The sequence below is a fragment of the Rhinatrema bivittatum genome, chromosome 5 (genome assembly GCF_901001135.1).
Source record: "Rhinatrema bivittatum chromosome 5, aRhiBiv1.1, whole genome shotgun sequence".
Taxonomy (NCBI): domain Eukaryota; kingdom Metazoa; phylum Chordata; class Amphibia; order Gymnophiona; family Rhinatrematidae; genus Rhinatrema; species Rhinatrema bivittatum.
The window spans coordinates 301498605-301525732 of NC_042619.1; the positions used below are offsets into that span (position 1 = coordinate 301498605).

General features: G+C 46.8%; 1 protein-coding gene across 2 annotated transcripts in view; it reads left to right on the top strand.

Moving 5' to 3' along the window:
• The window catches only part of DDX56 (DEAD-box helicase 56), a 103688-nt gene extending 80897 nt beyond the window's left edge, over positions 1–22791 (top strand). For both annotated transcript variants that reach the window (XM_029604182.1, XM_029604183.1), the window contains 4 exons: positions 6262–6351; positions 6480–6585; positions 15593–15690; positions 21833–22791. In XM_029604182.1, the coding sequence (XP_029460042.1) occupies positions 6262–6351; positions 6480–6585; positions 15593–15690; positions 21833–21919 (381 nt within the window). In that variant the 3' untranslated portion in view covers positions 21920–22791. The remainder of the gene's footprint in view (positions 1–6261; positions 6352–6479; positions 6586–15592; positions 15691–21832) is intronic.
• Positions 22792–27128: the final 4337 nt, after the last annotated feature.

Here is a 27128-nt window from a genome sequence, read left to right on the forward strand (position 1 = left end):
TCCCGAACTAGGAGATCAGGAGACCTTCTCCGGCACCTGAGCCTGGATCATCTGGAAGATCATGGTGGTTCAGGGGACTCTGACCTGGATGACACAGATGTCAATCCCAGGGTAGCTCCTGGCGACCCCGGATCTGGAGGAGGTTCCGGTAGTGGAAGGAGATGATCCTTGTGTGGTGCGACTGTTCGGTAAGGAGGAACTGAAGGCGCTTATTCCCCATGTTCTGCAGGAGCTGGGGAGTAAGCTGGTCCAAGAGGAGTCAGACAATGAGGGGGTGGACCTGGTCTTGGATGGTCTCTGGTGTCCTATGGCTTTTTACGCTCCCGAAGAAGGTCAGGAAACTGATAACCGGGAGTGGGATTTCCCGGAGGCGGGCTTGAAGGTGGCCAGAGCTATGGCAAAGTTGTATCCTCTGACTGAAGAATTACTTCAGCTGTTGGAGTTGCCCAAGGTGGATGCTTCAGTGTCAGTAGTCACCAAGAAGACGAAGATCTCGGTGGTGGGGTTGGTGGCCTTAAAGGATGCGCAGGATCGTAAGCTAGAGATTCATCTGAAGCAGATGTTAGAGGTCTCAGCTTTGAGTCTGCGAGCTGTGATCTGTGATAGTCTCATGCAAAGAGCATGTTTGTGCTGGGTCCAGAAGGCTGAGCCGTGACTGGGGCTGATAGCCAGGAAGCCCAGGTGGAGGGAGGAATTGCTTATGTGGTGGATGCTCTTTACGACTTGATCTGGACTTTGGCCAGGAGAATGGTTGCGGCGGTTTCAGCTTGACGCTTGTTATGGCTGTGAAATTGGTCGGCTGACATGTGGTCCAAGCCTCAAGTCTGTAATCTTCCCTTAAAGGGAAAATTGCTGTTTGGGGAGGACTTGGAGCAGTTGATCAAGGTGCTGGGAGAATCAAAGGGCCATAAGCTGCCAGAGGACAGAATGTCAGCTCGGAAAACCTTTCTGCCTCGTTCACATTTTCGGGAAGGTTGCCGTTTTCATTCCCTGAAGAGTTCTGTGCTGGTTCGGGGACAGAGTTCTGGACAGCAGCAGTTCTTTCGAGGAGCCTGTAGGAATCCCAGAGTGGGCTCTGGCCAGGGGGCTGGAGCTGGTAAGACCTCGCAATGAGGCCTGCGGGATCCACTCTCTCAATGAAGCGGTGGGCAGCCGTCTATCGCTTTTCTATGAAGAGTAGACCAGAATTACCTCAGATCAATGGGTCCTAGAGGTAATAAAAGATGGCTACACATTAGAATTTTCTCAACCCATCAGGGTGGCATTCGTGATCTGTTGCTGAGGATCGAGAGGAAGCAGCAAGTAATTTGAGCTACTTTGGAGCACCTTCAGGACCTGGGCGCGATAGTCCTGGTGCTGGCAGTGGAGCAAGTTTGTTTCGTCGATCCAAAGAAAGAGGGGTCCTTTTGTCCCATACTTAATTTGCAGAAGGTGAATGTATCACTGCGGGTTCCCTGTTTCCGGATGGATATGTTGCGGATGGTGTAGCGGTGGTTCGTCAAGGAGAATTTCTAGCATCTCTAGACATGACTGTGACCTATCTTCACATTCCCATCAGAAGAGAGCATCAATGATTCCTGCATTTTATGGTCTTTGGGCAGCATTTCCAATTTTGGGCCTTCCCATTTGGTCTGGCAACAGCACTGTGCATGTTCACGAAGGTGATGGTAGTGATAGCGGTGGCTCTCCGCAGAGAGGGGATCTTAGTTTGTCCTTACTTGGACAACTGGTTGATTTGAGGAAAACTGGAAGAAGAATATCAACAGGTAGTGTGGGTGCTGGATCTGTTGCAGGCATTTGGCTGGGTGGTCAATTGGGAAAAGAGCTACTTGTGCCCCACCCAAATACTGGAGTACTTGGGGGCGAGATTCAATACCAGTATTGGGAACGTTTTTCTCACCTCCAAGGGGATTCAGAAGTTGCAAGCTCAAGTGCAATGATTTCTGAGCATGTTGGTCTCCAGGACTTGGGATTATCTTCAGGTGCTGGGGTCGATGGCGTCTACGTTGGATTTGGTGCCTTGGGCATTTGCGCACATGCATCCGCTTCAGGGGGCACTGCTCTCGCGGTGGAATTCATTATCAGAGGAGTTTCATCGACTTGCTGCTACTGGGAGCCTCCAGGTCCAGTCTCTCGTGGTGGCTGTTTCGGCCAAATTTGGAAAAGGGGATGGATCTGGAGATCCTGAGCTGGGTTGTGGTGACCATGGATGCCAGCCTCAAATGTTGGGGAGCGGTCTGCCGGGGGCGGTCGGCACAAGGTCTGTAGTCCCCAGCGGAACTGGTTGGAGGCGTAGGTGGTGCACAGAGTGTTGGTGGAGTTCCTCCCACTGATCCACGATCAGATGGTCAGAGTGTTTTCAGACAGTTCCACTACAGTGGAATATATCAATTGGCAGGAGGGGACGAATATTCATGCAGTTCCCCAGGAGGCTCAGGGAACTGTTTGTTTGGACAAAGCTGCATTTGAAGGGAATAGCCACTTCTCATGTGTCGGGAGTGGTCAATGTGCAGGTAGACTACCTCAGCCAACATTAGGACCCAAAAAATGGGAGCTGTTGGTAGAAGCCATCGATATTATCCGGTCCCGTTGGGGCAGTCCAGGTCTGGATCTAATGGCGTTCAGAAGCGGTCAAGGTTCTTCAGTCTCTGGTGGGAAGTCTGAGCCAAGGGCATAGATGCTCTGGTTCTTCTGTGGCCCTCAAGGGTTCTTCTGTATGTCTTCTCTCCATGACCTCTAATAGGTCAGGTGTTAACAACGCATCGAGAAGCATCCAGGTCGAGTGGTGGTGGTCATGCCAGAGTGGCCGCATCGTCCGTGGTTCGTGGATCTGGTTCATCTTGCAATGGATGGGCTATTAAGACAAGGTCCTATTTTCTCAGATTGGGTGGATAAATTCTGTCTCACGGCTTGGCTTTTAAGAGGAGATGTTTGCGATTGAAAGGGTACCTGGAACCAGTGATTTCCACGTTGCTTCAGGCTAGGAGGCCTGCCACAATAATAATGGGAGATTTCAGTTACCCCAATATTGACTGGGTAAATGTATCATTGGTACATGCTAGAGATATATAGTTCCTGGATGGAATAAATGACATTTTTATGGAGCAATTAGTTCAGGAACCGACAAGAGAGGGAGCAATTTTAGATCTAATTCTCAGTGGAGCACAGGATTTGGTGAGAGAGGTAACGGGGGGGCTGCTTGGCAATAGTGATCATAATATGATCAAATTTGAATTAATAAGAACATAAGAAATTGCCATGCTGGGTCAGACCAAGGGTCCATCAAGCCCAGCATCCTGTTTCCAACAGAGGCCAAAACCAGGCCACAAGAACCTGGCAATTACCCAAACACTACGAAGATCCCATGCTACTAATGCAATTAATAGCAGTGGCTATTCCCTAAGTAAAATTGATTAATAGCCATTAATGGACTTCTTCTCCAAGAACTTATCCAAACCTTTTTTGAACCCAGCTACATGAACTGCACTAACCACATCCTCTGGCAACAAATTCCAGAGCTTTATTGTGCGTTGAGTGAAAAAGAATTTTCTCCGATTAGTCTTAAATGTGCTACTTGCTAACTTCATGGAATGCCCCCTAGTCCTTCTATTATTCGAAAGTGAAAATAACCGAGTCACATCTACTTGTTCAAGACCTCTCATGATCTTAAAGACCTCTATCTTATCCCCCCTCAGCCGTCTCTTCTCCAAGCTGAACAGCCCTAACCTCTTCAGCCTTTCCTCATAGGGAAGCTGTTCCATCCCCTTTATCATTTTGGTTGCCCTTCTCTGTACCTTCTCCATCGCAACTATATCTTTTTTTGAGATGCGGCGACCAGAATTGTACACAGTATTCAAGGTATGGTCTCAACATGGAGCGATATAGAGGCATTATGACATTTTCCATTCTATTAACCATTCCCTTCCTAATAATTCCTAACATTCTATTTGCTTTTTTGACTGCTGCAGCACACTGACCCGACGATTTTAAAGTATTATCCACTATGATGCCTAGATCTTTTTCCTGGGTGGAAGGGAGACAGCAAGCAAATCCACGGCTCTCGTGCTAAACTTTCAAAAGGGAAACTTTGATAAAATGAGAAAAATAGAAAAAAACTGAAAGGAGCAGCTACAAAGTGTACAAGAGGCATGGTCATTGTTTAAAAAAAAAAAAAAAAAAAAAAAATACCATCCTAGAAGCACAGTCCAGATGTATTCCACACATTAAGAAAAGTGAAAGGAAGAAGGCAAAACGATCACCGGCATGGTTAAAAGGGGAGGTGAAAGAAGCTATTTTAGCCAAAAGATCTTCATTCAAAAATTGGAAGAAGGATCCAACAGAAGAAAATAGGATAATGCATAAGCATTGGCAAGTTAAATGTAAGACATTGATAAGACAGGCTAAGAGAGAATTTGAAAAGTTGGCCATAGAGGCAGAAACTCACAGTAAAAGCATTTTTAAATATATCCGAAGCAGAAAGCCTGTGAGGGAGTCAGTTGGACCGTTAGATGATCGAGGGGTTAAAGGGGCAGTTAGAGAAGATAACTGCCCCTTTAAGGCCATCGCAGAAAAATTACATGATTTTTTTGCTTCAGTGTTTACTGAAGAGAATGTGGGGGAGATAACTGTATCAGAGAAGGTTTCATGGGTGTAATGATTCAGATGGACTGAACCAAATCATGGTGAACCTAGAAGATGTGGTAGGCCTGATTGACAAACTGAAGAGTAGTAAATCACCTGGACCGGATGGTATACACCCCAGAGTTCTGAAGGAACTCAAAAATGAAATTTCAGACCTATTAGTAAAAATTTGTAACCTCTCCATAAAATCATTCATTGTACCTGAAGACTGGAGGGTGGCTAATGTAACCCCAATATTTAAAAAGGGCTCCAGGGGCGATCCGGGAAACTACAGACCGGTTAAGCCTGACTTCAGTGCCAGGAAAAATAGTGGAACGTGTTCTAAAGATCAAAATCACAGAACATATTGGAAGACATGGTGTAGTGATACAAAGTCAGCATGGCTTTACCCAAGGCAAGTCTTGCCTCACAAATCTTCACTTTTTTGAAGGAGTTAATAAACATGTACATAAACGTGAACCGGTGGATGTAGTATATTTGGATTTTCAGAAGGCGTTTGACAAAGTTGCTCATGACAGGCATCTGGGGAAAAGTAAAAAGTCATGGGATAAGTGGCGATGTCCTTTTGTGGATTACAAACTGGCTTAAAGACTGGAAAACAGAGAGTAGGATTAAATGGACAATTTTCTCAGTGGAAAGGAGTGGGCAGTGGAGTACCTCAGGGATCTGTATTGGGCCCCGTACTTTTCAATATATTTATAAATGATCTGGAAAGAAATACGACAAATGAGGTAATCAAATTTTAGATGATACAAAATTGTTCAAAGTAGGTAAATCACAAGCAGATTGTGATAAATTGCAGGAAGACCTTCTGAGACTGGAAAATTGGGCATCCAAATGGCAGATGAAATTTAACGTGGATAGGTGCAAGGTGATGCATATAGGGAAAAATAACCCATGTTATAGTTAAACAATGTTAGGTTCCATATTAGGTTCTACCACCCAAGAAAGAGATCTAGGCGTCATAGTAGATAACACATTGAAATTGTCGGTTCAGTGTGCTGCGGCAGTCAAAAAAGCAAACAATGTTGGGAATTATTAGAATGGGAATGGTGAATAAAAAGGAAAATGTCATAAACCTCTGTATCGCTCCATGGTGAGACCGGACCTTGAATACTGTGTACAATTCTGGTCGCCGCATCTCAAAAAAGATATAATTGTGATGGAGAAGGTACAGAGAAGGGTCGATGTGGTTAATGCAGTTAGTGTAGCTGGGTTCAAAAAAGGTTTGGATAAGTTCTTGGAGAAGAAGTCCATTAACGGCTGTTAATCAAGTTTACTTAGGAAATAGCCATTGCTATTAATTGCATCAGTAGCATGGGATCTTCGTAGTGTTTGGGTAATTGCCAGGTTCTTGTGGCCTGGTTTGGTCTCTGTTGGAAAGAGGATGCTCGGCTTGATGGACCCTTGGTCTGACCCAGCATGGCAATTTCTTATGTTCTTAATACTGAGGTACTGCAGGTGGCACTCTAGGTTATGTAGCAGTGCCTCAAACCTTTTGACTCTCTGCCTCCATTTTCTGTTAGGGATGCAAAACTCACTTGTCTGAACTGATCTGTGGGTACTTCAAGAACGAAAACTAGCAGGTGAGAACCAATTTTCCTTTTTTCCCCCTCCCAGGATGCCATGCGGTCTGTTACCAAACAAGCAATTAAGGAAGCGCGACTGAAAGAGATTAAGGAGGAGCTGCTGAACTCTGAGAAACTCAAGGTAAGGAAGTAATGTGAGGGTAGAACCAGGACATTCTCTGCTCTACCAATAAAAGAAAACCTAGATCCAAATATTTCCTGCTAATTAACTTCAGCTTACTGATAAAGCATTCTCTTCTTGCTTTGCAGACATATTTTGAAGATAATCCTCGAGATTTCCAGTTGCTGCGTCACGACAAGGCCCTGCATCCTGCCATTGTGAAACCCCATCTGAAGAATGTTCCAGAGTATCTAAGTATGTATTGTGTGGCACTGTAAGAGAGGAATCACTGGTGCCTTCTTTACAAACTGAACCTAAGAGCTGTAATGCTAATATGAGCTTTGGATTTATATCGTGCCTTTCATCCAAACAGGATGCCAGTGTGCTTTGCAGTTCACTGCAAGGCGGGATGGAGGAGTAGACTAGTTTGAGTCTTGGACCTAGCTTCTGCATTTCAGTCCTGCAGAGGCAGCATTCACAGCCCTCCTTCCCTGTCTGGATTAGTGAGAGTGTCCCAGTCATCAGGCAACAATGATGCTTATAGACCAGGCTCAGGGTACACGTCTGTTGGGTTGCAGAGAGAGCCACGTTCTGTGGATAGTGGCCAAGGATTGGTGCGTAAGAGTGCTCCTAGAGCAATAGCGGATCCTCCTGATAAGGATCCAGATGGGCACGGATGATGCCGCCGATTTCCTGCTTGCTTGGAGGATAGTGAAATTCCTCGAGGTCTAGAACCATATAGAACTATGCTACAGTTCCTTCATAGAAATGAATAGCCTGCTCTGATCTCCCAGACCTTGGACATGCTTGTGATCTCTGAGACAGATTCCATGTCTGAGCTGAAGAGAAATCCCATTTTGGTGTCCTTGCTTTAAAGCCTGTACCCTCTGGATCCAGTGGTAAGAGGGCGCTTACTTTTCCGAAGGTAGATGCACTTGTGTGTGCAGTCTCCAAGCGGACCACTATTACTGTGGAAGGAGGAGCGGCCTTGAAGGATGCTCATGTAGAAAGATTGAGACTATCTTTAAGCAGCATTTGAAGTAGTGACAATGTCTTTGCAGATCACTTCTTGTTGTTCCCTTGTGGCTTGCTCTTGTTTGCTTCTCTCCCAGGAGGTGGTTGATTCTGGGATGAATTCCAGGGTAGTTATGGAACCAGCCTTGGCCTTCTTGGCAATTCAGGCTGTGACTTGGTCTGCACCTCTGCCAGAAGGATGGCTTCGATGATAGTGGCCAGGCACCAGTTATGGTTAAGATATTGGTCGGCTGCTGCAACCTCCAAGGCTAACCTCACCAAATTGCCCTTTAACAGCTCACCTTTATTTGGAAGCGAGTTGGAGAAACTGGCCAGTACATGGGGCGAATCTCAGATTCATTTGCTGGAGGATAAGAAGCAGACTTAGCACCCCTTTAACATGAGGGGTCGTGCTAGAGGATCCAAGAGTTTTTGACCCTATAGAAGAGCAACCTCTCAGAGGACTCAGCCTTTCGGTAGGTCTCAGTCCTTTCATCCCAGAAGAAGCGCAGGTTCGGGTAGTGGAACCTCCTGAGCCTCCCAATGAAGGTTTGCTGACCCACCCCCAGGAACAGGAGGTAGAGGGATGCCCCTCTCTCTTTTATCAGAGGTGGGCCAAAATCACGTCGGATCAGTGGGTCCTGGAAGTGATGCGAGCCGGATATGCGATGGAGTTTCGCAGTGTTCTTTGGGACGTATTCATGGAGTCACCCTGCCATTTCCTGCAGAAGAAGCAGGTGTTGAGTACATTGTCAATGGGACCACAGCCCTCAATCTGAGGGCTGTGGTCCCATTGTCTGCATCTCAAGAAAATAAGGGGCGATATTCCATTTATTTCATTGTGCCAAAGAAGGAGGGCTCTTTTCGTCCCATTCTGGATCTCAAAGGTATTAGCCATCATCTGCAGGTGAACCAATTCTGCATGGAAACATTGCGCTCACTAATACTGACCGGTGCAGCTGGAGGAGTTTCTGACCTCCCTGGATCTGTCAGAAGCATACGTTATCATTACCATCTGACCGGAACATCAATGCCTTCTCTGGTTTGCAATGCTGAGGTACCATTTTCAGTTTCAGACACTGCCCTTTGGTTTGGCCACCGCTCCCAGAATCTTCTCCAAGGTATTGGTAGTAGTTGCAGCAGAATTATGAAGGGCTGGAATCCTAGTACTCCCATATTTGGACGACTGGCTGCTCTGAGCCAAGTTGCCGGAAGAAAGCCTCCTGGTAACTCACCAGGTGATTTCCCTGCTGCAGGAACTCGCCTGGGTGGTGAACCTAGCCAAGAGTGGTTTTCAGCCTTCTCAGTTGCTGGAATATTTCGGGGTTCACTTTGACACAAAGCAGGGCAAGGTGTTCTTGTCGACAGTTCGACTCAGAAAGTTGAAAGCCCAACTCTGTATGTTGATGGCCACTCTGCGCCCAATTGTATGGTCTTACTGCAGGTACTTGGCTTGATGGTGGCAACCCTAGAAGTGGAACCCGCAGTCTCAAGAATATTTGATTCGGCTTATCCTACCAATGGAGGTTTCCTCCCAATTGCAGTTGTGGCTACAGGCAGAACATCTGAGGAAGGGAGTTTCCTTTATCTCTCCACACTGGCTGGTGCTGATGATGGATGCAAGTCTCCTTGGTTGGGGAGCTCACTGTCAGGAGCGGACAGTGCAAGGCTGCTGGAATGCAGAGGAGTCTCTCTGGAACATTGATCGCCTGGAAGCCAGAGTAGTATGGTTGGCGTTTTTACAGTTCAGCAACAGACTGCAGTGTCGATTAGTCTGTATAATGTCAGACAATGCTTTGATGGTGGCTTCCATCAATCCTCAGGGAAGCACCAAGAGCCCACAAGTGTTGCAGGAAATAGATCAGCTTATGGAATGGGCAGAAATGCAGCTCCAGATGATCTCTGCCTCATACATCGCAGGTAAAGACAATGTAAGGGCAGACTTTCTCAGCTGGGAAAATCTGGACTTAAGAGATTGACTATTGTTAGACGGGGTATTTCAGCTGATTTGGGATCACTGGAGTCTTCCATTCTTAGACCTGTTGGCTACCTTGTGCAATGCGAAGGTTGCATGCTTCTTCAGTCGCAGAAGAGATCCGAAGTCCTTGAAGATCAATGCCCTAGTACAAGGGTGGCTGGAAGACAAGTCGCTGTATACCTTTCCTCCATGGCCCAGTTTGATTTGAAGGATCGAGCGCCACAGAGGGATGGTGCTCTTGGTCACTCCAGATTGGCCCAGGAGACCATGGTATGCAGATCTGCAGCGGCTTCAGGTGTATTTGCCTCTTAGACTTCCAGCGTACGAAGATCGGAATCGATTTTGTCTTATGGGTTGGCCCTTGAAAAGGCTCGTTTGCTGAAACATGGCTGTTCCATGGCAGTGACTTCCGCCTTACTAAGAGCAAGAAAATTTTCCACTTTTTTGGCCTATGTGGAGAGTGTTTGAGGCCTGGTGTGAGGATTAAGGTACTCTTCCTTCCTTGGTCAAGATTCCGCTCATTTTGGAATTTTTGAAGGATGGCTTGCATAAAGGCTTGGCTCTCAATTCCCTGAAGGTGCAGGTAGCGGCACTCTCTTGTTTTAGGGGTCAGGTAAATGGTGGATCTTTGTCAGCTCATTCTGATGTGGCCCGTTTTCTGAGAGGTGTGAAATTTCTTCGGCCTTTCTTGTGGTTTCCATTGCCCTTGTGGAGTCTTAATTTGGTATTGGACTTCTTGGCAGGCCCTACGTTTAGACCGCCACATAATCTCTCCTTGCGGTTGTTGATCTTGAAAACAGTAATTCTGGTGGCAGTTGTTCTGCGTGTAGGGTTTCTGAACTCCAGGCCCTGTCTTGCCAGGAACCATTTCTCCAGGTGATTCCAGGGGTGGTACAGCTGCATACTGTTTCTTCCTTTTTACCGAAGGTGGTCACTGAGTTTCACTTGAATCAGTCCATTTCCCTGCCACCCTTAGAAGGAGAGTGAGATGTAGAGGAGTATTGTTTGTTGTGACCCTTGGATGTCAGGAGGCATACTGTCAGATATCTCAAGGTTACTGACCCCTTGCAGAAGTCAGACCATCTGTTTGTCCTTCATGGCGGTTCTAGACAGGGAGAGCCAGCCTCGCGGGCTACAGTAGCTCGCTGGATTAAGGAGGTAGTCACGGCTGCATTCGTGGATGCCGGGAAGCCAATACCATCAGGTGAGGGCTCATTCCACTATGGTTTAGGCAGTGTCATGGGAAGAAGGTAGATTGTTGTCCCAGTTGACATTTGCCAAGCTATGATGTGGTCCTCCTTACACACCTTTTCCAGGTAGTATTGTCTGGATGTGCAGGCCCAGGAGGATGCAGCCTTTGCACATACAGTTTTGACTGGATCGTGGGCAGCATCCCACCCTATGAGGGAGTATCTTGGGTACATCCCACTTGTTCTGGGTTCATCTGACTGGACACTAAGAAATGAGAAATTACTACTTACCTGATAATTTCCTTTTCTTTAGGACAGTCAGATGAATCCAGCTTCCCTCCCTTGGCTACCAAATGATTGTATTATAGTCGTCCTGTGCGGCTATGTGTTACAGGGATTACTGGTAAATGTTAGTCCAGTCCTAGACTAGTGTTATTACATTCTTGTTTCAGCTCAGTATTGCGTATTGGCTTATTGAAATGATTACTTGTTTTAATCAAGTTTTTTGCTAATCTGTTCACAGTTGCTTTTCAAGAGCATACTGGCAGGCTGGTGTCAATAGAGGGGGTTATATACCATGACATCAGTTTACTCTGTCTCCATCTGCTGGTAGGGGAGCAAAAAACCCTCTTGTTCTGGAGTCACTTGACTGTCCTAATGAAAAGGAAATTATCAGGTAAGTAGTAATTTCTCAATAACACTCCAGGTAATTGGAAAAAAAAAGGTTCATTATGGCTGATTCTGATTTGAGCTGGAAACGCGTTGGCACAGAAGGAAGCTGCCAAGCAATAACATTCTAAAAGTATAGAGAGAAAGAGAACAAAAACAGAAGGAACTGAGGAAGAAAGTGAAAACATTTGCGATAGTCTTGTCTTGCAAACTGAAGTAGCTGTTTTGGAGTTGCTGGTTAAGTCTGGTTCAGGCAGCAGCCTTCAATCTCTGCTCTCATGTGCTTTAAGGGTTCTCCATGAGGCCTCGCTCAGACCAGGTAATGATGGGGGAAGAGGAGTGCTCTGTGGGGCTGCAGCTTCCTGATGGTGTAGCTGAAAACTAGCACAAAAAGTGGCTTCACTTCCTTTGGTTTTCAACTGCTTTTTATTGTTTTGTTCAAGTACATCAAATATAAACATTGTTAGGTAATATACAAAGTATACATTGTTAGGTAATATAAAATCACAAAAATCTTGCAACGCTTCTCCACACCCACTTCCCTCACACTCCACCCAATAAATTTATGGTTGCATTCAGACGCAACATCTGCATCAGAAATTGAATCCATCCTAAAGGAACTAAACCCCTCCTCTCACCCTTCCGATACAATCCCTACCAGTGCACTTCTAGCTATCCCAAGCACCATAGCCAAACCCCTAGCTGATATTAATTGTTCACTCTCCACTGGTAATGTCCCTAAACCCCTAAAACAGGCTGTAGTTAAACGCATCCTAAAAAAACACAATCTCGACCCTACCGACCTCGCAAATTACTGACCCATATCCAACTGCCCTTTCTAGCAAAAATCATGGAAAAAGTTGTTAACACACAACTCTCAGAACACCTGGAAACTCATAACATCATATATGACTCAGTTTGGCTTCCGTAAAAACTTTAATGGAAACACTTGGTGCAAGGTGTTGCATACAGGGAAAAATAACCCTTGCTGTAGTTACACGATGTTAGGTCCCATATTAGGAGCTACCACCCAGGAAAAAGATCTAGGCATCATAGTGGATAATACATTAAAATCGTCTGCTCAGTGTGCTGCAGCAGTCAAAAAAGCAAACAGAATGTTAGGAATTATTAGGAAGGGAATAGTTAATAGAACGGAAAATGTCATAATGCCTCTGTATCGCTCCATGGTGAGACCGCACCTTGAATACTGTGTACAATTCTGGTCGCCGCATCTCAAAAAAGATATAGTTGTGATGGAGAAGGTACAGAGAAGGGCAACCAAAATGATAAAGGGGATGGAACAGCTCCCCTATGAGGAAAGGCTGAAGAGGTTAGGGCTGTTCAGCTTGGAGAAGAGATGGCTGAGGGGGGATATGATAGAGGTCTTTAAGATCATGAGAGGTCTTGAACGAGTAGATGTGACTCGGTTATTTACACTTTCGAATAATAGAAGGACTAGGGGGCATTCCATGAAGTTAGCAATTAGCACATTTAAGACTAATCGGAGAAAATTCTTTTTCACTCAACACACAATAAAGCTCTGGAATTTGTTGCCAGAGGATGTGGTTAGTGCAGTTAGTGTAGCTGGGTTCAAAAAGTTTGGATAAGTTCTTGGAGGAGAAGTCCATTAACGGCTATTAATCAAGTTTACTTAGGGAATAGCCACTGCTTTTAATTGCATCAGTAGCATGGGATCTTCTTAGTGTTTGGGTAATTGCCACGTTCTTATGGCCTGGTTTGGTCTCTGTTGGAAACAGGATGCTGGGCTTGATGGACCCTTGGTTTGACCCAGCATGGCAATTTCTTATGTTCTTACTCTCACTCACAGACACAGACTCACAGACAGTCCTTAAAGGACTAGACCATGGACAATCATACATACTAGCGCTACTCGACATATCTGCTGCCTTCGATACCGTCAATCACAAAATCTTAATCAACCTACTATCAGAAATCTGTATCACAGGACTAGCCCTTTAATGGTTCATATCCTACCTAGAGAACAGGCACTACATAGTCACAATTGGTAAATCGGAATCCTCCCCCCACTCAACTCACCCAAGGTGTACACCAAGGGTTCTCCCTCTTCCACCCTCTTTAACATATATCTACTCCCCCTCTGCTATCTCCTCTCCAGGCTTGGTTTACCACACTTCATCTACACAGATGATGTGCAAATCCTCATACCCATTCAAGACTCAATCTCCAATGCATTCAAAACCTGGGAGAACTGTCTCAGCGAGATAAACCAGCTACTAAACAACCTCCACCTTGCATTGAATCCTGCAAAAACTGAACTCCTCATCATCTCACCACCCAATATCGCTATCCCTCTGCCAACTGGCAGTCCCTCCCCCCTTCCCCCCGACCCTTTTCAAGGAAAATGCTCGAAGCCTTGGTGTTATCATCGATAACCACCTTAACCTAAAAAAAATGTATTGACACAACCATAAGGCAATCCTATTTCAAACTCTAGATCCTTAAAAAACTTAAACCTCTCCTTCACCACAGTGATTTCTGCACCGTATTTCAGGCCACCATCCTATCAAAAATTGACTACTGTAATTCATTACTCCTCGGCCTCCCTGAATCCACAACCAAACCCCTCCAAATCCTGCAAAATGCCGCAGCTAGAATACTTACCAATACCCGCAAATCAGATCACATTACCCCCATCCTTCATTGGCTCCCAATATCTCAACGTATCCTATACAAAACTCTCTATCATACACAAAACCATTCACAACTGCAACAAACACTGGCTTGGCAACTCCCTACGCCTTCTATCATCCAACCGCCCCACCAGAAAAGCATACAAAGGCACCCTATACACCACCCCCTCTCCAAAAACCTACCGCTTGCTCTCCACGAAAGAGCGCACCCCCTCCATCGCAGGACCCACCCTTTGGAATTCTATGCTGGCAGACATTCGTTTAGAGCCATGCTCACAAAAATTTTAAAAAAAAACTAAAGACATGGCTTTTTATAAAAGCATTCCCTGAATAAACATTCCATCCACGATGTTCGGTTCCATATTAGGAGCTACCACCCAAGAAAGAGATCTAGGCGTCATAGTAGATAACACATTGAAATCGTCGGCTCAGTGTGCTGCGGCAGTCAAAAAAGCAAATAGAATGTTAGGAATTATTAGGAAGGGAATGGTTAATAAAACAGAAAATGTCATATTGCCTCTATATCGCTCCATGGTGAGACCACACCTTGAATACTGTGTACAATTCTGGTCGCCGTATCTCAAAAAAGATATAGTTGCAATGGAGAAGGTTCAGAGAAGGGCAACCAAAATGATAAAGGGTATGGAACAGCTCCCCTATGAGGAAAGGCTGAAGAAGTTAGGGCTTTTCAGCTTGGAGAAGAGACGGCTGAGGTGGGATATAATAGAGGTCTTTAAGATCACGAGAGGTCTTGAACGAGTAGATGTGACTCGGTTATTTACACTTTCGAATAATAGAAGGACTAGGGGGCATTCCATGAAGTTAGCAAGTAGCACATTTAAGACTAATCGGAGAAAATTCTTTTTCACTCAACGCACAATAAATCTCTGGAATTTGTTGCCAGAGGATGTGGTTAGTGCAGTTAGTGTAGCTGGGTTCAAAAAAGGTTTGGATAAGTTCTTGGAAGAGAAGTCCATTAACTGCTATTAATCAAGTTTACTTAGGGAATAGCCACTGCTATTAATTGCATCAGTGCATCAGTAGCATGGGATCTTCTAGGTGTTTGGGTAATTGCCAGGTTCTTGTGGCCTGGTTTGGCCTCTGTTGGAAAGAGGATGCTGGGCTTAATGGACCCTTGGTCTGACCCAGCATGGCAATTTCTTATGTTCTTATGTTCTTATCCCTTCTCCTTCACCCTAATCTCCCTCCCCCCCCCCCCCCCCCACCTGTGATTCCCGGAGCACTTCTCCCCTACTTAGCTTGTTCATATTTGTTAGATGCCCCCCCCCCCCCCCCGCCGAACATTGTACCCACCTCCTAGCTGAAATGCCCTTATACAACCCTCTCCCTTGTTGACTACTCTATCAATTTAATTCTACAATGTTTCTTTGGTCTTTTTTTTTTTTTTTATCCCCTCCCAGTTTTTTACTACCTGTTTATTGTATTTCCGTTTTTATCTCAAGTTTATTGTAAACCGATATGATGTACTTACGAATACCGGTCTATAAAAGCCTTTAAATAAATAATTAAGTAATTGGCTAATTCATACTTTAGCATTAGCACTTTTAGAGTATAACAAAGAAAACCCATAGTAGAACAACCTCCACATCCCCCCCCCCCCCCCCACCCCTTCCCAAGGAATCAAGCCTTGATCCCCTTCCCATCTGGCCAGCCTCTGATATCCTGATATTACCAAGCCTCGGACAGTGCTGACTTGTCTCTTGTCTTGCTTTCCCCAGTCCCACCAATGTTGCGTGGCATCGCCCAGCCGCACATCAACAAGAAGAAACGCAGAAGGAATGCAGCAGGTGGCAGTCACACAAATAAAAACTTCAAGGTTTGTTTGCAGAGCTCCTATGGGAATAAGTCAGACAGTCTTAATTTCTATCCTATTCCCTTCAGTGGATCACTGAACCCTTGGGACATAGGAGGGATCGGATGGGGGGATCCTGGATAGAGTGAGGTTTAATTCAGTGTATGGAAGTGGTTGACTGGACCAACTTAAAGTACAGCAGAAGGGTCAGTACTGTCCTTCACAATCAGAAAAGATGAGTGAATCTGTCCTGGAAAGGGGTGAAATTGCACAATCATTTTTCAGCCCCAAATTATTTGTCTTTTGGTTGAGCCATTGCAGTATTGCAAAGTCCCCAGCCTCTGGAAAATATCTTGTAAACTAGTTTCCCTGAACGTACCCAGATCAGTCCAGACTCCTGGATTTTGCCTCCCTTCCAGCAGATGGAGACAGAATTTTACTAACACTGTCCCTTAACTTGGTGTGCCACCTGCAGTCTGACAGTATTTCTCTGCCTCCAGCAGATGGAAGGTGGTGCAAATCCTGCAGTCTGAGGGAAAAAAAAAGGCAGTTTTAGGGTTAGGTTGACTGAAGGTTGGTAGGTCCTAGTGGGGCCATCCTTTCAGGTGGAGGAGCGGACGAGCAGGAGGGGTTTGGAAACCCCTGGGTCTGCCCGATCCTTAACCTGCTGAGGGGGGGAGATAACTGGTGTAGCCAGTTCCCTCTCCTTTCTCCTACAGGTGGACAGCCGGAGCTTGCAACCGCTAAAGGAAAGCTTAAAAAAAAAAAGAAGGGCCACTTAGTTTGTATTTTGTTTTGTCGTGCTGGTTGGGTGCTTCGGCTGGGCTTAGCAGCATGTCACTTTGGGGATGTCGGGTGCACTGGAGGCTGGTTTTTGCGGTCGTTCTGTAGGCGGGCTGGTGTGGCAGTAAAACAAAAGAAAAAGGAGGAGAGCCATGTCATACAGTGGGCAGTGCACAGCATGTGGGGACACACGCGTGACTTCCTCTCAACGGCATTTGTTCCCGCTGCATCTCCGGAGGAGAAGGCAGCTTGGAGAGTGCAAAGAAAGGCTTGGATAGGCAGCGATCCTCCGCAGGAACGGAGAAGGGTGCTGAGCAGCTAACGATGCCTTCCCGATTTCGGCAGGAACAACGGCCATTTTGTCTTTTTTTGATGCCATGACTGATAGAGCTTGCAAGGACGCTGCCCTGCCCCCACCACTATCTCCAGCAGATCGTAGGTCCGTAGAACCCCGGGGGTCCAGGATCCTCTGCTGGGGGAGGAGGAAGAAGACCTCCTGGAGCGCAGGATCCAGACGAACAGGGGGGATTTTTCCCTGGATTTTGTTCGCCTTATGCACAAGGCATTTTTTGCTAGAAGGGCGGCTGGACGTTGTCTCCATAAGCCTCTGGACCTCCAGGAGCCAGTTCTGGCTAAGAAGCCTCGATCAGTTCGATCTGGTGGACCGACCAGAGTTCGAAGAGTGCTGGGACAACAGGTGCATTTGGGGAATGCAGATGTTTCCTCGGAGAGCTTGGAGAATGGTGATGCTCTGCCTGGAGATCCATTGGGGTGGATCCTCTTTTGGATAGCATGGACTCTAATGATGATCGCAATCAAGCACCCTTGATGGAGGGAGATGATCCGAAGGTGCTCTCCTTAATCCCACGTCTCTTGAAGGAACTGGGTATTAAAGAACCCCAGGCTGATTTGGACCACGAGAAAGTGAATTCTGTCATGGAAAGCTTAAGGGGACCAGCAAAGGCGTTCTCTTTTCACAAATGAGTGAAGAAGTTAGTGCATCGGGAGTGGGAGATGCCAGATACAGTTTTAAAGGTTGGCAGAGCCATGGAGAAGCTATATCCATTACCAGAAAACACTGGATCTGTTGAGGATGCCGACGATGGATACTTTGTCTTCTTCGTTCCATTGAAACCAATGATCCCGGTGGTGGGATTGGCGGCACTTAAAGGATATGCAAGATAGGAAGTTGGAGGTGCATCTCAAGAAGATATTTGAGGTGTCTGCATTGGGCATTTGCGCTGCTCTATGTAGCAGTTTTATGCTCTGTGTCAGATTGTGCTGGGTGCAGCAATTGCAGTCCTATAGGACGCTATCCAAGGAGGATGAAAAGCAGGCTGAGAGGCTGGAAGCCATGGTGGCCTATGGTGCGGATGCTTTGTATGATCTCATATGCACTTCCTCTCAGTCGATGATGTCCGCGGTCTCTGCTAGAAGGTTTCTTTGGCTGAGGAACTGGTCTGCGGATAGTTGGTCTAAGTCTCAGCTTGGGTCGCTTCACTTTAAGAAGCTTCTTTTTGGAGAGGACCTGGAGGAGCTTGTGAAGCATCTCAGAGACCAAATGACACAAACTCCCAGAGGACAGAGGTGGCAGAATTTTCTCTTCCTCAAGGCTTGTTTCCAGTCCATCAGACGTTCCCAGCAGTCTCATCCTTCAGGAGGAGGGTCAGAGGCAAGGCAACAGGAGGCAGCAGTCTTGGAATCAGTCCTTTTGAAGCCAGAGACTGACCATAAATGGTACCAGTCAAGGGGCCTCTGATTCCAAGTCCGCCCAATGAAGCGAGACTGGCCTGCTTCTCCATTCCAAAAATAGGAGGTCAGTTATCTCTTTTTCTTGAGGTGTGGGCCAAGATCACATTGGATCAGTGGGTCCTGAAAGTGATAGAACACGGTTACGTCTTAAAATTTGCACGCCCATTAAAGGATTTGTTCATAAGATCCCCTTGCACGTACAAGCAGAAAAGATGGGTGGTTCGAGAAACTGTAGGTCGTCTACGTATGTAGGGGGCCATAATTCCGGTACCTGTTGAGCAGGGAACAAGAAGGTACTCCATTTATTTTGTGGTCCCAAAGAAAGATGGCGCCTTTCATCCAATCTTGGATTTAAAGAAGGTGAATGTAGCACTCAATTTCCTCATTTTTAGATGGAAACATTGAGGTTGATGATCACTGCAGTTCGCAAAGGGGAGTTTTTGGCTTCCCTGCATCTGAATAAGGCATATCTCCTCATTCCTATTCACCCAGATCATCAAAGGTTTCTCAGGTTCATGATCCTCGGGGACCATTTTCAATTTTGCGCCCTGCCTTTTGGTTTGGCAACAGCTCCAAGGACTTTTACAAAAGTGGTGGTCATAGTGGCAGCAGCTCTTTGTTAGGAGGGGTATCCTGGTTCACCCGTATTTGAACGACTGGTTGATTCGGGCAAAGTCAGAGGACCTTTGTCATCGGGCAGTGGCAGCATTGCTGCAGTGATTACAGTTCCTGGGCTGGGTTGTGAATCTTCCCAAGAGCCAGCTGGTTCCATCTCAAGTTCTGGAATTCTTGGGGGCGTGCTTAGACACCAGGCTTGGAGAATTTTTCTTACTGAGGAGTGGATAGACAAAGTCTAGGGGCAGATTTGTGGTTTGCTAAGCAAGGTGATTCGCAGGGTATGGGATTATCTGCAGGTTCTTGGGTCTATGGCTTCCTCTTTGAAATTGGTCCCCTGGGCATTTGCTCATATGCAGCCACTTCAGTTGGCCTTGCTCTCCAGGTGAAACACGGTATCAGAACAATTACATCTACCGCTGCCCTTTATGGAAAGTGCCAGATTGAGTCTGGATTGGTGGCTGTGTCAGGACAATTTGAGCCATGAGGTGGCTTTGGAAGACTTGGATGGTAGTCACAACCAATGCCAGCCTTACCGGTTAGAGGGCAGTGTGTAAGACTCAAGTGGCGCAGGGGCAGTGGTCTCCAGAGGGAGACATCATGGTTCATCAACCACCTAGAGACGTCTAGCATTTCAGGCCTTTCTTCCTCTTCTACAGGGCAGGCCAGTGAGAGTTTTGTCGGACAATGCGACGACGGTGGCTTTCATCATCTGGCAGGTCGGCACCAAGAGTGAGGCAGTGGTGCAAGAGGCCCAAGAGTTAGTGCACTGGGCAGAGCAACATCTGGAGGTGCTGGAAGCTTCCCACATAGCAGGGGTGGACAAAGTGCAGGCAAATTTCCTCAGTCGCTGGCAGATAGATCCTGGAGAGTGGGAGTTGTCAAAGGAAGCCATACTCCTGATTTGTCACAGGAGGGGGGAGTCCCTTGCAAGGATCTGATGGCAATGCAGAAGAATGCCAAAGCTCTGTGGTTCTTCAGTCGAAAAAGGGAGCATGAGGCAGAAGAAGTCTGCCTTAGTCCTCCCGTGGCCTCAGGGGATTCTTCTGTTTGTGTTCCCGCCGTGGCTGCTGGTGGGCTAGGTCTTGTGAAGGATAGAAGTTCATCCAGGATCAGTAATTCTGGTGGTGGCAGAATGGCCTATTCGCCCATGGTTTGTGGATTTAATCAGTCTTGCAGTGGACGGTCTGCTGAGTCCCAACCTGCTGCGCCAAAGTCCTATATTTTTGGATCAGGCAAATCGCTTCTCTCTCACAGTTTGGCTTTTGAGAGGAGGCGCCTGAAAGAAAAGGGTTATATGGAGGATTTTATTACCACTTTGTTGCAAGCAAGAAAAGTCCACCTCCTTGGCTTATGTGTGGGTATGGAAGGTCTTCAAGGCTTGGTGCAGGGAGCACTGCATGGATCTGACTTGTGCTTTGGTGACCCAGATTTTATTCTTTTTGCAGCAAGGTTTGGTCAAAGGTTTGGCTTTCAACTCCTTAAGGGTCCAGGTGGTGGCCTTGGGGTGCCTTACAGGCAAGAGCACTTGGAGGTCTCTTGCTGCGCATCTGATGTGGTACGGTTCTTGCAAGATGTTAAGCATTTGTGTCCTCTGATACAGAAAGTGTGTCCCCCGTGGAGCCTAAACTTGGTTCTTAAAGTGATGAGTGGGGTGCTGTTTGAACCGCTGCGCAGGGCGGCTTTGAAGGATCTTACTTTAAAGGTTGTTTTTCTGGTGGCAATTTGTTCGGCTAGAAGGATTTCGGAGCTGCAGGCCCTCTCATATAGAGATCCTTTCTTAAAGATTTCAAATTCAGGTGTCTCTTTGCATACGGTGCTTTCTTTTCTTCCGACAGTGGTCTCGCCTTTTCACTTGAATCGGTCTGTGGAGTTACCAGCCTTTCCAAATCTGGATAGGACGATTCCTTTGGATAAGGAATTGAGGTGTTCGGATGTGAAGCGGGTGCTGTTGCAATATCTGAAGATTACTAGTAGCTTTAGTGTGTCCAATCATCTTTTCATTCTCTCGAGTTGTACAAAGAAGGGGCAGAAGGCCTCAAAGGCGACCATAGCAAGGTGGTTGGAGGAGGGAGGCCATAGCTTTGGCATACATTTTATAAGGGCCGGTCAGTGCCTCAAGATCTGAGAGCTCACGCAACTTGGTTGCAAGTGACATCCTGGGCTGAATGTTAGTTGGTATCGCCACAGTAGATTTGTAGGGCAGCTACTTGGAAATCATTGCACACTTTTTCTCCAGACATTATCGTTTGGATGTTCAGGTGCCAGAATCTAGGAGTTTTGGTGAAAGTGTGCTTCGAGCGGGACTCACAGTCCAACCCAGTTTAGGGAGGCTTTGGTATATCCCAGGAGTCTGGACTGATCTGGGTACGTACAGGGAAAGGAAAATTGGTTCTTACCTGCTAATTTTCATTCTTGTTGTACCACAGATCAGTCCAGAGCCCCGCCTAGGTTTGGAGAGTCTGCTCGATCTGTGGTTTTTTTGTATTTATGCTAAAAGGGATTTTCTGGCTCAGGTGATGGTTATACATTCTGATTTATATGGTTGTAAGGATCTTTCAGATTAAGTGGTTCCATTTCCTCTTGCTTGTTCAGCGGGAGATGTTTTCATGGGTTACGTTGTTTTTGGGATACATTTTCCACCTTGGCTTGGGTACAGGTTAATCCTGACAACCTGCAGGTGGCACACCAGGTTAAGTGACAGTGTCAGTAAAACTTTCTCTGTCTCCATCTGCTGGAACGGAGGCAAAACCCAGGAGTCTGGACTGATCTGTGGTACTACAGAAAATTAGCAGGTAAGAACCAGTTTTCCTTTACCTGTTCATGTAGCGGTACCTGATTATTCTACCTCCATTAGTGTGTATCAGTCACCCGTGATAGTGCAGATGCTTCCGTGTACAGCTCAGTAAATAAGCTTAGTGCAGAGTGCCGTGGCAATTAGAGTAAATGTCGAAGGATTGGGATTTGTGTGCATGCACTCATTTCACTGTAAGTGTCTCTCTTTGCTCTCTTCCAGTTCAAAGGAAGGCAGAACCCACTGCACAGCTTCAAGTACACAGGAAAGAAAAGCCAGGCAAAGACCCCAAAAGGAAAGCAATCCTGAGGCAGGGAGAAGGGGGCGGGGCCACCCCCCAATCCCTGCACATTCCATTCTGCAGCAAGAACAGAGACATGGACCCCTGGAAAAACTTTAAAAAGAAAACTGTGGCACTTTAGTTGCCAAATGTGCCCTATGTCCTCAGACATAGGAGAAAACCCAGCAAAGGTGGATACCTTCCAGTCCTGGTTCTGGACATTTCTCAGTAAGCTGGATCACATTTTGTCTGTACTGGTTTTCTCCATCAGCCCTGTGCCAAAGTGTCGTGGCGGCAGCAGCAGCAGCAAGATCTCAACTAAGCGATTACGGGCTCTTATTTATCCCATGTTTACTATAGAACTGTTTCCTATCATTTCTTTCCCCCTTCCTTCCTGCTCTGTCTCATGCAGCTGATGAGTAAACATGAGCAGGAGGTTGCGAGGAACACAGACAGCAACAGTTGTCTTGTTACAATACCTGGGTATCATGGAGGGAACCATTCTGAATATATCTGGGCACTATCAATGTAGAACATGCCAGCAGGAAGGCTCTGTGCCATCTGGTGCCACTGCACATAGGGGTGAGGATGGGCAAGAGGCATGGTGTGGGTACACAGCATCTGAGTATTAATGTGAGACAGCTACTGAAAGCTTAGGATTGACAGCTGGAACTGATGTTTCGTGATCTATAAAACTAAGCAGAGTTTCCTGTGGCCAAGAGATCATTAAGCACAGGCCAGGCGTGTGTTGAGTGTCGGCACATTTGCAAGATTGATACGTCTAGGAATCAGTTTGGTCTGCTTGTCGTCATATTACATGAAGCGTAAGTGAATTGTTGGCAGGTACATTGGAAAAGTAAATGCAATAAAACTGCTGAGCCTGTAATTTTCCTAACCTGTTTTACTTTGTGTCTGCAGTTTTCTTTCTTGTGGATCCGAATTACTGATACTGGTTGCCCTCCCTGTAGTGGAACAGGTTGAGAGCCCAGGGCAGAGTGATTCCAGGCTTCTAGCAGCATTTTTTATGGAAAACTTGTCCACAGTTTCCTAGTGCGCCCTGATTCTAGGGCAGTGGTTGCAGATGAGTGTGGTTGTCCTGAAAATCTGTTGTAAAAACCCAAAGATTTACTTGCATGCATCTGATGCAAGGACCAAATTCATTTGCATGATTTAGATATCCTGAAAGCCAGATATGCATATAGGGCACTGGAGGAGCAGAGTTCACATCACTTCTGTAAGGGTTTGGCTGGCCTTTGTCCTGCATTATATAATGTACTAAGGCAATCAGAAAAATAGTATAAATGCGCATTAGGAGATTGTTTTATCATTAGCAGATTAATTGCTGTTAGAATTCTAGCCACTGTGGGGATGCCATGGAGGCAGTGCTCACAGTCCTCTGTGCAGGGCAAGTCCCCAGCCATTATATAGTGGTGTCACTTCCTAGCCACTTTCTGAGGCACCTGGGCTAAATGAGAAAGTTAAAAATGGAGGCTCATAGCACTGAATTCCAGCAGAGCCTAGCTCCAATTGAACTGGAAGCCTGAAACAGAGCAGGGGGGAGACCACCAGGTCAACACCATTTTCAGTCACTGTAATTCTAAAGGGGAGAGAGGGGACAGAGAGACGAGGATGGTTCCTTCTCCTGAGCCGCAATATGCTCTGCTGCGGTTACCTTTGGAATGCAAGCTTCCTGTTCAGTACTGAGCATTTAGTAAGACACTGGCTTTCACATGAGTTAGTGACCTCTTCCTATTGTTTCAGTAAAACCAGCATATTCCTCAAACATTTTAATTTCTTTATTTAAATGGATATGTATTTATATTAGTTTCTGCTTTATCTTGTGTATGAAAAATATCTAGGAATTTGATTATTGGATTAATGACCACTGAACACTGTGCACTCTCTCTCCTGTGCCCCCTTCGTTTGCCCAGTACCTGCCTCTGAACTGAATCAACTTACTGAGTACTGGTTCCTAGTTTCTATGTTTTCATCCCTGCTGAAGATGTTTGCATGAGATCTTGTACTGCGAAGAACATTTTCCTACTCTTTCCTTCTGGTATTGGCCAGTGCTTGAACAATGATGGCTATTTTATACTTATGTGGACATATTAGTTGCCCAACAGCACAATTAATGAGTCTGGGGATACAAGACCTGGAATTTTTTCACATTTTGCTACCTCTGTATTTTTATTTAATGTTTTTTTTTAATTGGGAGAGTTTGGAGATGGAGAAAGGTGAAGATGATGCATGAATGATGAGAGAGCTAGAGTGGCTAGGGCAGGATAGCTGTTTCCTCAGGAGGGAAGGCCAGTAGTGACTGACTCCTCTTGACTTATTCCCTGCTGGAAGGGAAGCATACTCACACATATACACACACACAGGTGCCAGCCCTTTCATTCCATAAAGGAAGGTAAGGACAGAACCTCAGGTTCTGGCTCTATTAGAGCAGCACAGTGAGTGCTTTGGCGCCAGTCTCTGGTACCAGAGATAGGCAGCCACCTGGCGCTCTCTTCAATTCCCTGTACGTACCTGGATCAGTCCAGACCGTGGGTTGAGCCTCATGTCCAGCAGATGGAGACAGACCAAAACAGTGAGGGTATCCCATATCAGGACAGAGCCTACCCTACATCCCTTCAGTATTCGTCTGTCTCCAGCAGATGCAGGCAGCTGAACCTATGGTTCCCTTCTTATTCTCTTAGTTTTTCCCTGAAGGGATCTTCTCTCTTTTCTGGTCTGGATCAAGCAAGTATTTAATTCCTGATTATATTTAAAAAAAAAAATAATAATAATAAAGAGGACTTTGAAAGATTTCTCCCTTTTTTTCACAGAGACAGTTCTGTCTCAATGCTCTGCTGGGAGCCTAGGGGGGGCTTGCCCTCCACTTTTTTCATCCTAGGCTCCTTGTTCCCGGTGTCCATTTGGGATGATACTGGTGGTCCAGTCACTCCCCCATTGACTAGCTGTCCACTGTTGAACAGTACCTTTTGGCATGTGAGGGAGAGTTTTCCCCTGTATTTGCTGAGCTGAAAAAAAAGGTACAGGCATGGCTGATTTTTATTTTGCTTGGTTTTAGTGCCTCTTAAGCACTGTGGACAGCTCCGGCAGCGTGCAGAGTTCAGTCGCTGCCTCTGCTGACCGGCTTCAGCGCTTGCACAGCCCAGCTGTTTTTTTTTCTCTTTCAGCGATTTTTTTTTTTTTTTTTCTCGTGCTGATGCCGCGTCCCAGCGTCTGTAAGGCCTGTGGAGAACCTGCCATGCAGCTCTCCCGCGGAGGCCTCTGTTCCAGGTGCCTACCGGGTGGGGAGGGTCCTTCCTCGGTCCCTTTGAGGCGACCCAGGGGTGAGTTACATGCCGTGTGGTCAGGCCGTTCCCGGCCTGAAAAACCTCGGGAATGACAGCCATTCTGGAAGCAGGCTTAAATGCAGAATCGGAGTTCCAGGAAGAAGGTGAGCCCGATTCCTTGGTTTCCTCTCCAGATTTGAGCCCCCCTCATTCCCCGGAGGGGGGTGCCTGACTTTTTCCTGCCCCCCCTCCCCCCGGGAAGTCTAAGTCTAGTTTCTCCACAGAGTTTGTGCTGCTTATGCACAAGTCTTATCTAGCTAGCCTACAGGAGGAGGATGCATCCCTGGACCCCCCACCTAAAAACCCACAAATTTCTCCTCTGCAGCCCCCAAAGGCACTGGAGGGACAGGGCTCTGTTAGGGTTAGGGTGGTCCTGGGGATCCCGCTGCCTCCGGACACCCCCCTCGGCCACCGTCTGCCCCAACTCTGAATCTGGATCCTCTTCTTCCTAACCCCCCTCCCCTTTGAGGGAGTTGATCCATGGGTCCTCTGTTTATTTCAAAAGGAGGAATTGGAACCGCTCATTCCCTTCATATTGTAGGAACTGGGAACAGGTGCCCCCTGTGGATACTGTTATGGCTGCAATGCCTGCCAACATGGACCTGGTCCTGGCGGGACTTAGGGCTCTTCCATGTATGTTCCCATTTCATCCTATGCACAAGCTGATGCTCCTTAAGGAATGGGAGTCCCCGGAGGCGGGACTCCGAGTGGGTAGAGCTATAGACAAGCTCTATCCTCTTCCTGAGGACTATTTGAATTTGCTTAAGATGCCCAAGGTGGATTCCTCTGTTTTGGCGGTTACCAAGCACACCACCATCCCGGTGGTGGGGGCTACAGCTCTGAAGAATGTCCAGGACCGCAAGTTGGAATTTTACCTCAAATGCATCTTTGAGGTCTTGTCCTTGGGTGTTCGGGCGACAATCTGTGGCAGTCTCATGCAGCAGGCAAGCCTTAGGTGGGTTCAGCAATTTCTCAGCTCCCAAGACCTTCCATCTGTAGAGGTGGATCGATTAGAAGGAGCGATTGCGTATGGGGTGGATGCCCTTTATGATCTTCTACGAGTGCAAGCCAAGGCCATGGTCTTTGCTGACTCAGCCAGGCGCCGCCTCTGGCTGAGAAATTGGTCTGCTGACACCTCTTCTAAAGCGAAGTTGGGAACTCTCCCCTTCAAGGGTCAGTTGCTTTTTGGTGAGGACCTAGACAGCTTATCAAATCTCTGGGGGAGAATAAGATTCATAAGCTGACGGAGGATCGCCCAAAACAGTCAAGCCCTTCTTACCCTCTCGCACTCGATTCAGGGGGCAGCATCGCTTTAACACCAGAGCATGAGGTTCCTTCCCGAGAGGCAATGCTTTCAGATCCCAACCCTGGTCTCATTCCTTTCAGGGACGTCAACCCTTCAGGGATAGTAGCCAGCAACTCCCAGCCACAAAATCCTCCTCCCAATGAAACGAGGCCAGCCCATTCCTCCATTCGAAACTTAGGTAGACGGCTGTCCCTATTTCTCGAGGAATGGGTCCACATAAAGACGGATCAGTGGGTTCTAGAGGTGATAGAAAACGGCTAGGTATTAGAATTTGCTCGAGACCTACCGGATCTTCACCTAATTTCCCCCTGCGGAAGCGGGGGATGCAGCCAGCTTCGGGGCTGTACAGATCTGGTTCAAGAGGCATTGAGGGGCTGGTTGGGGGATCTTCCCCTGGTTTTAGCAGCACAGTCACCTATCCATTTGCTAATTTTGGTGGGGCTTCCTTTATCGCTTATAATTCTGCCAGGCTAAGCTGAGTGCAGGAACGAGGGCCATTTTAGAACTCTCCCGAGTAGGAGGAAGCCAGCAGGGAGGCCTGCGCTAACTCATGGGGCTGGATTCCAGAAGGACTAGGGGGCACTCCATGAA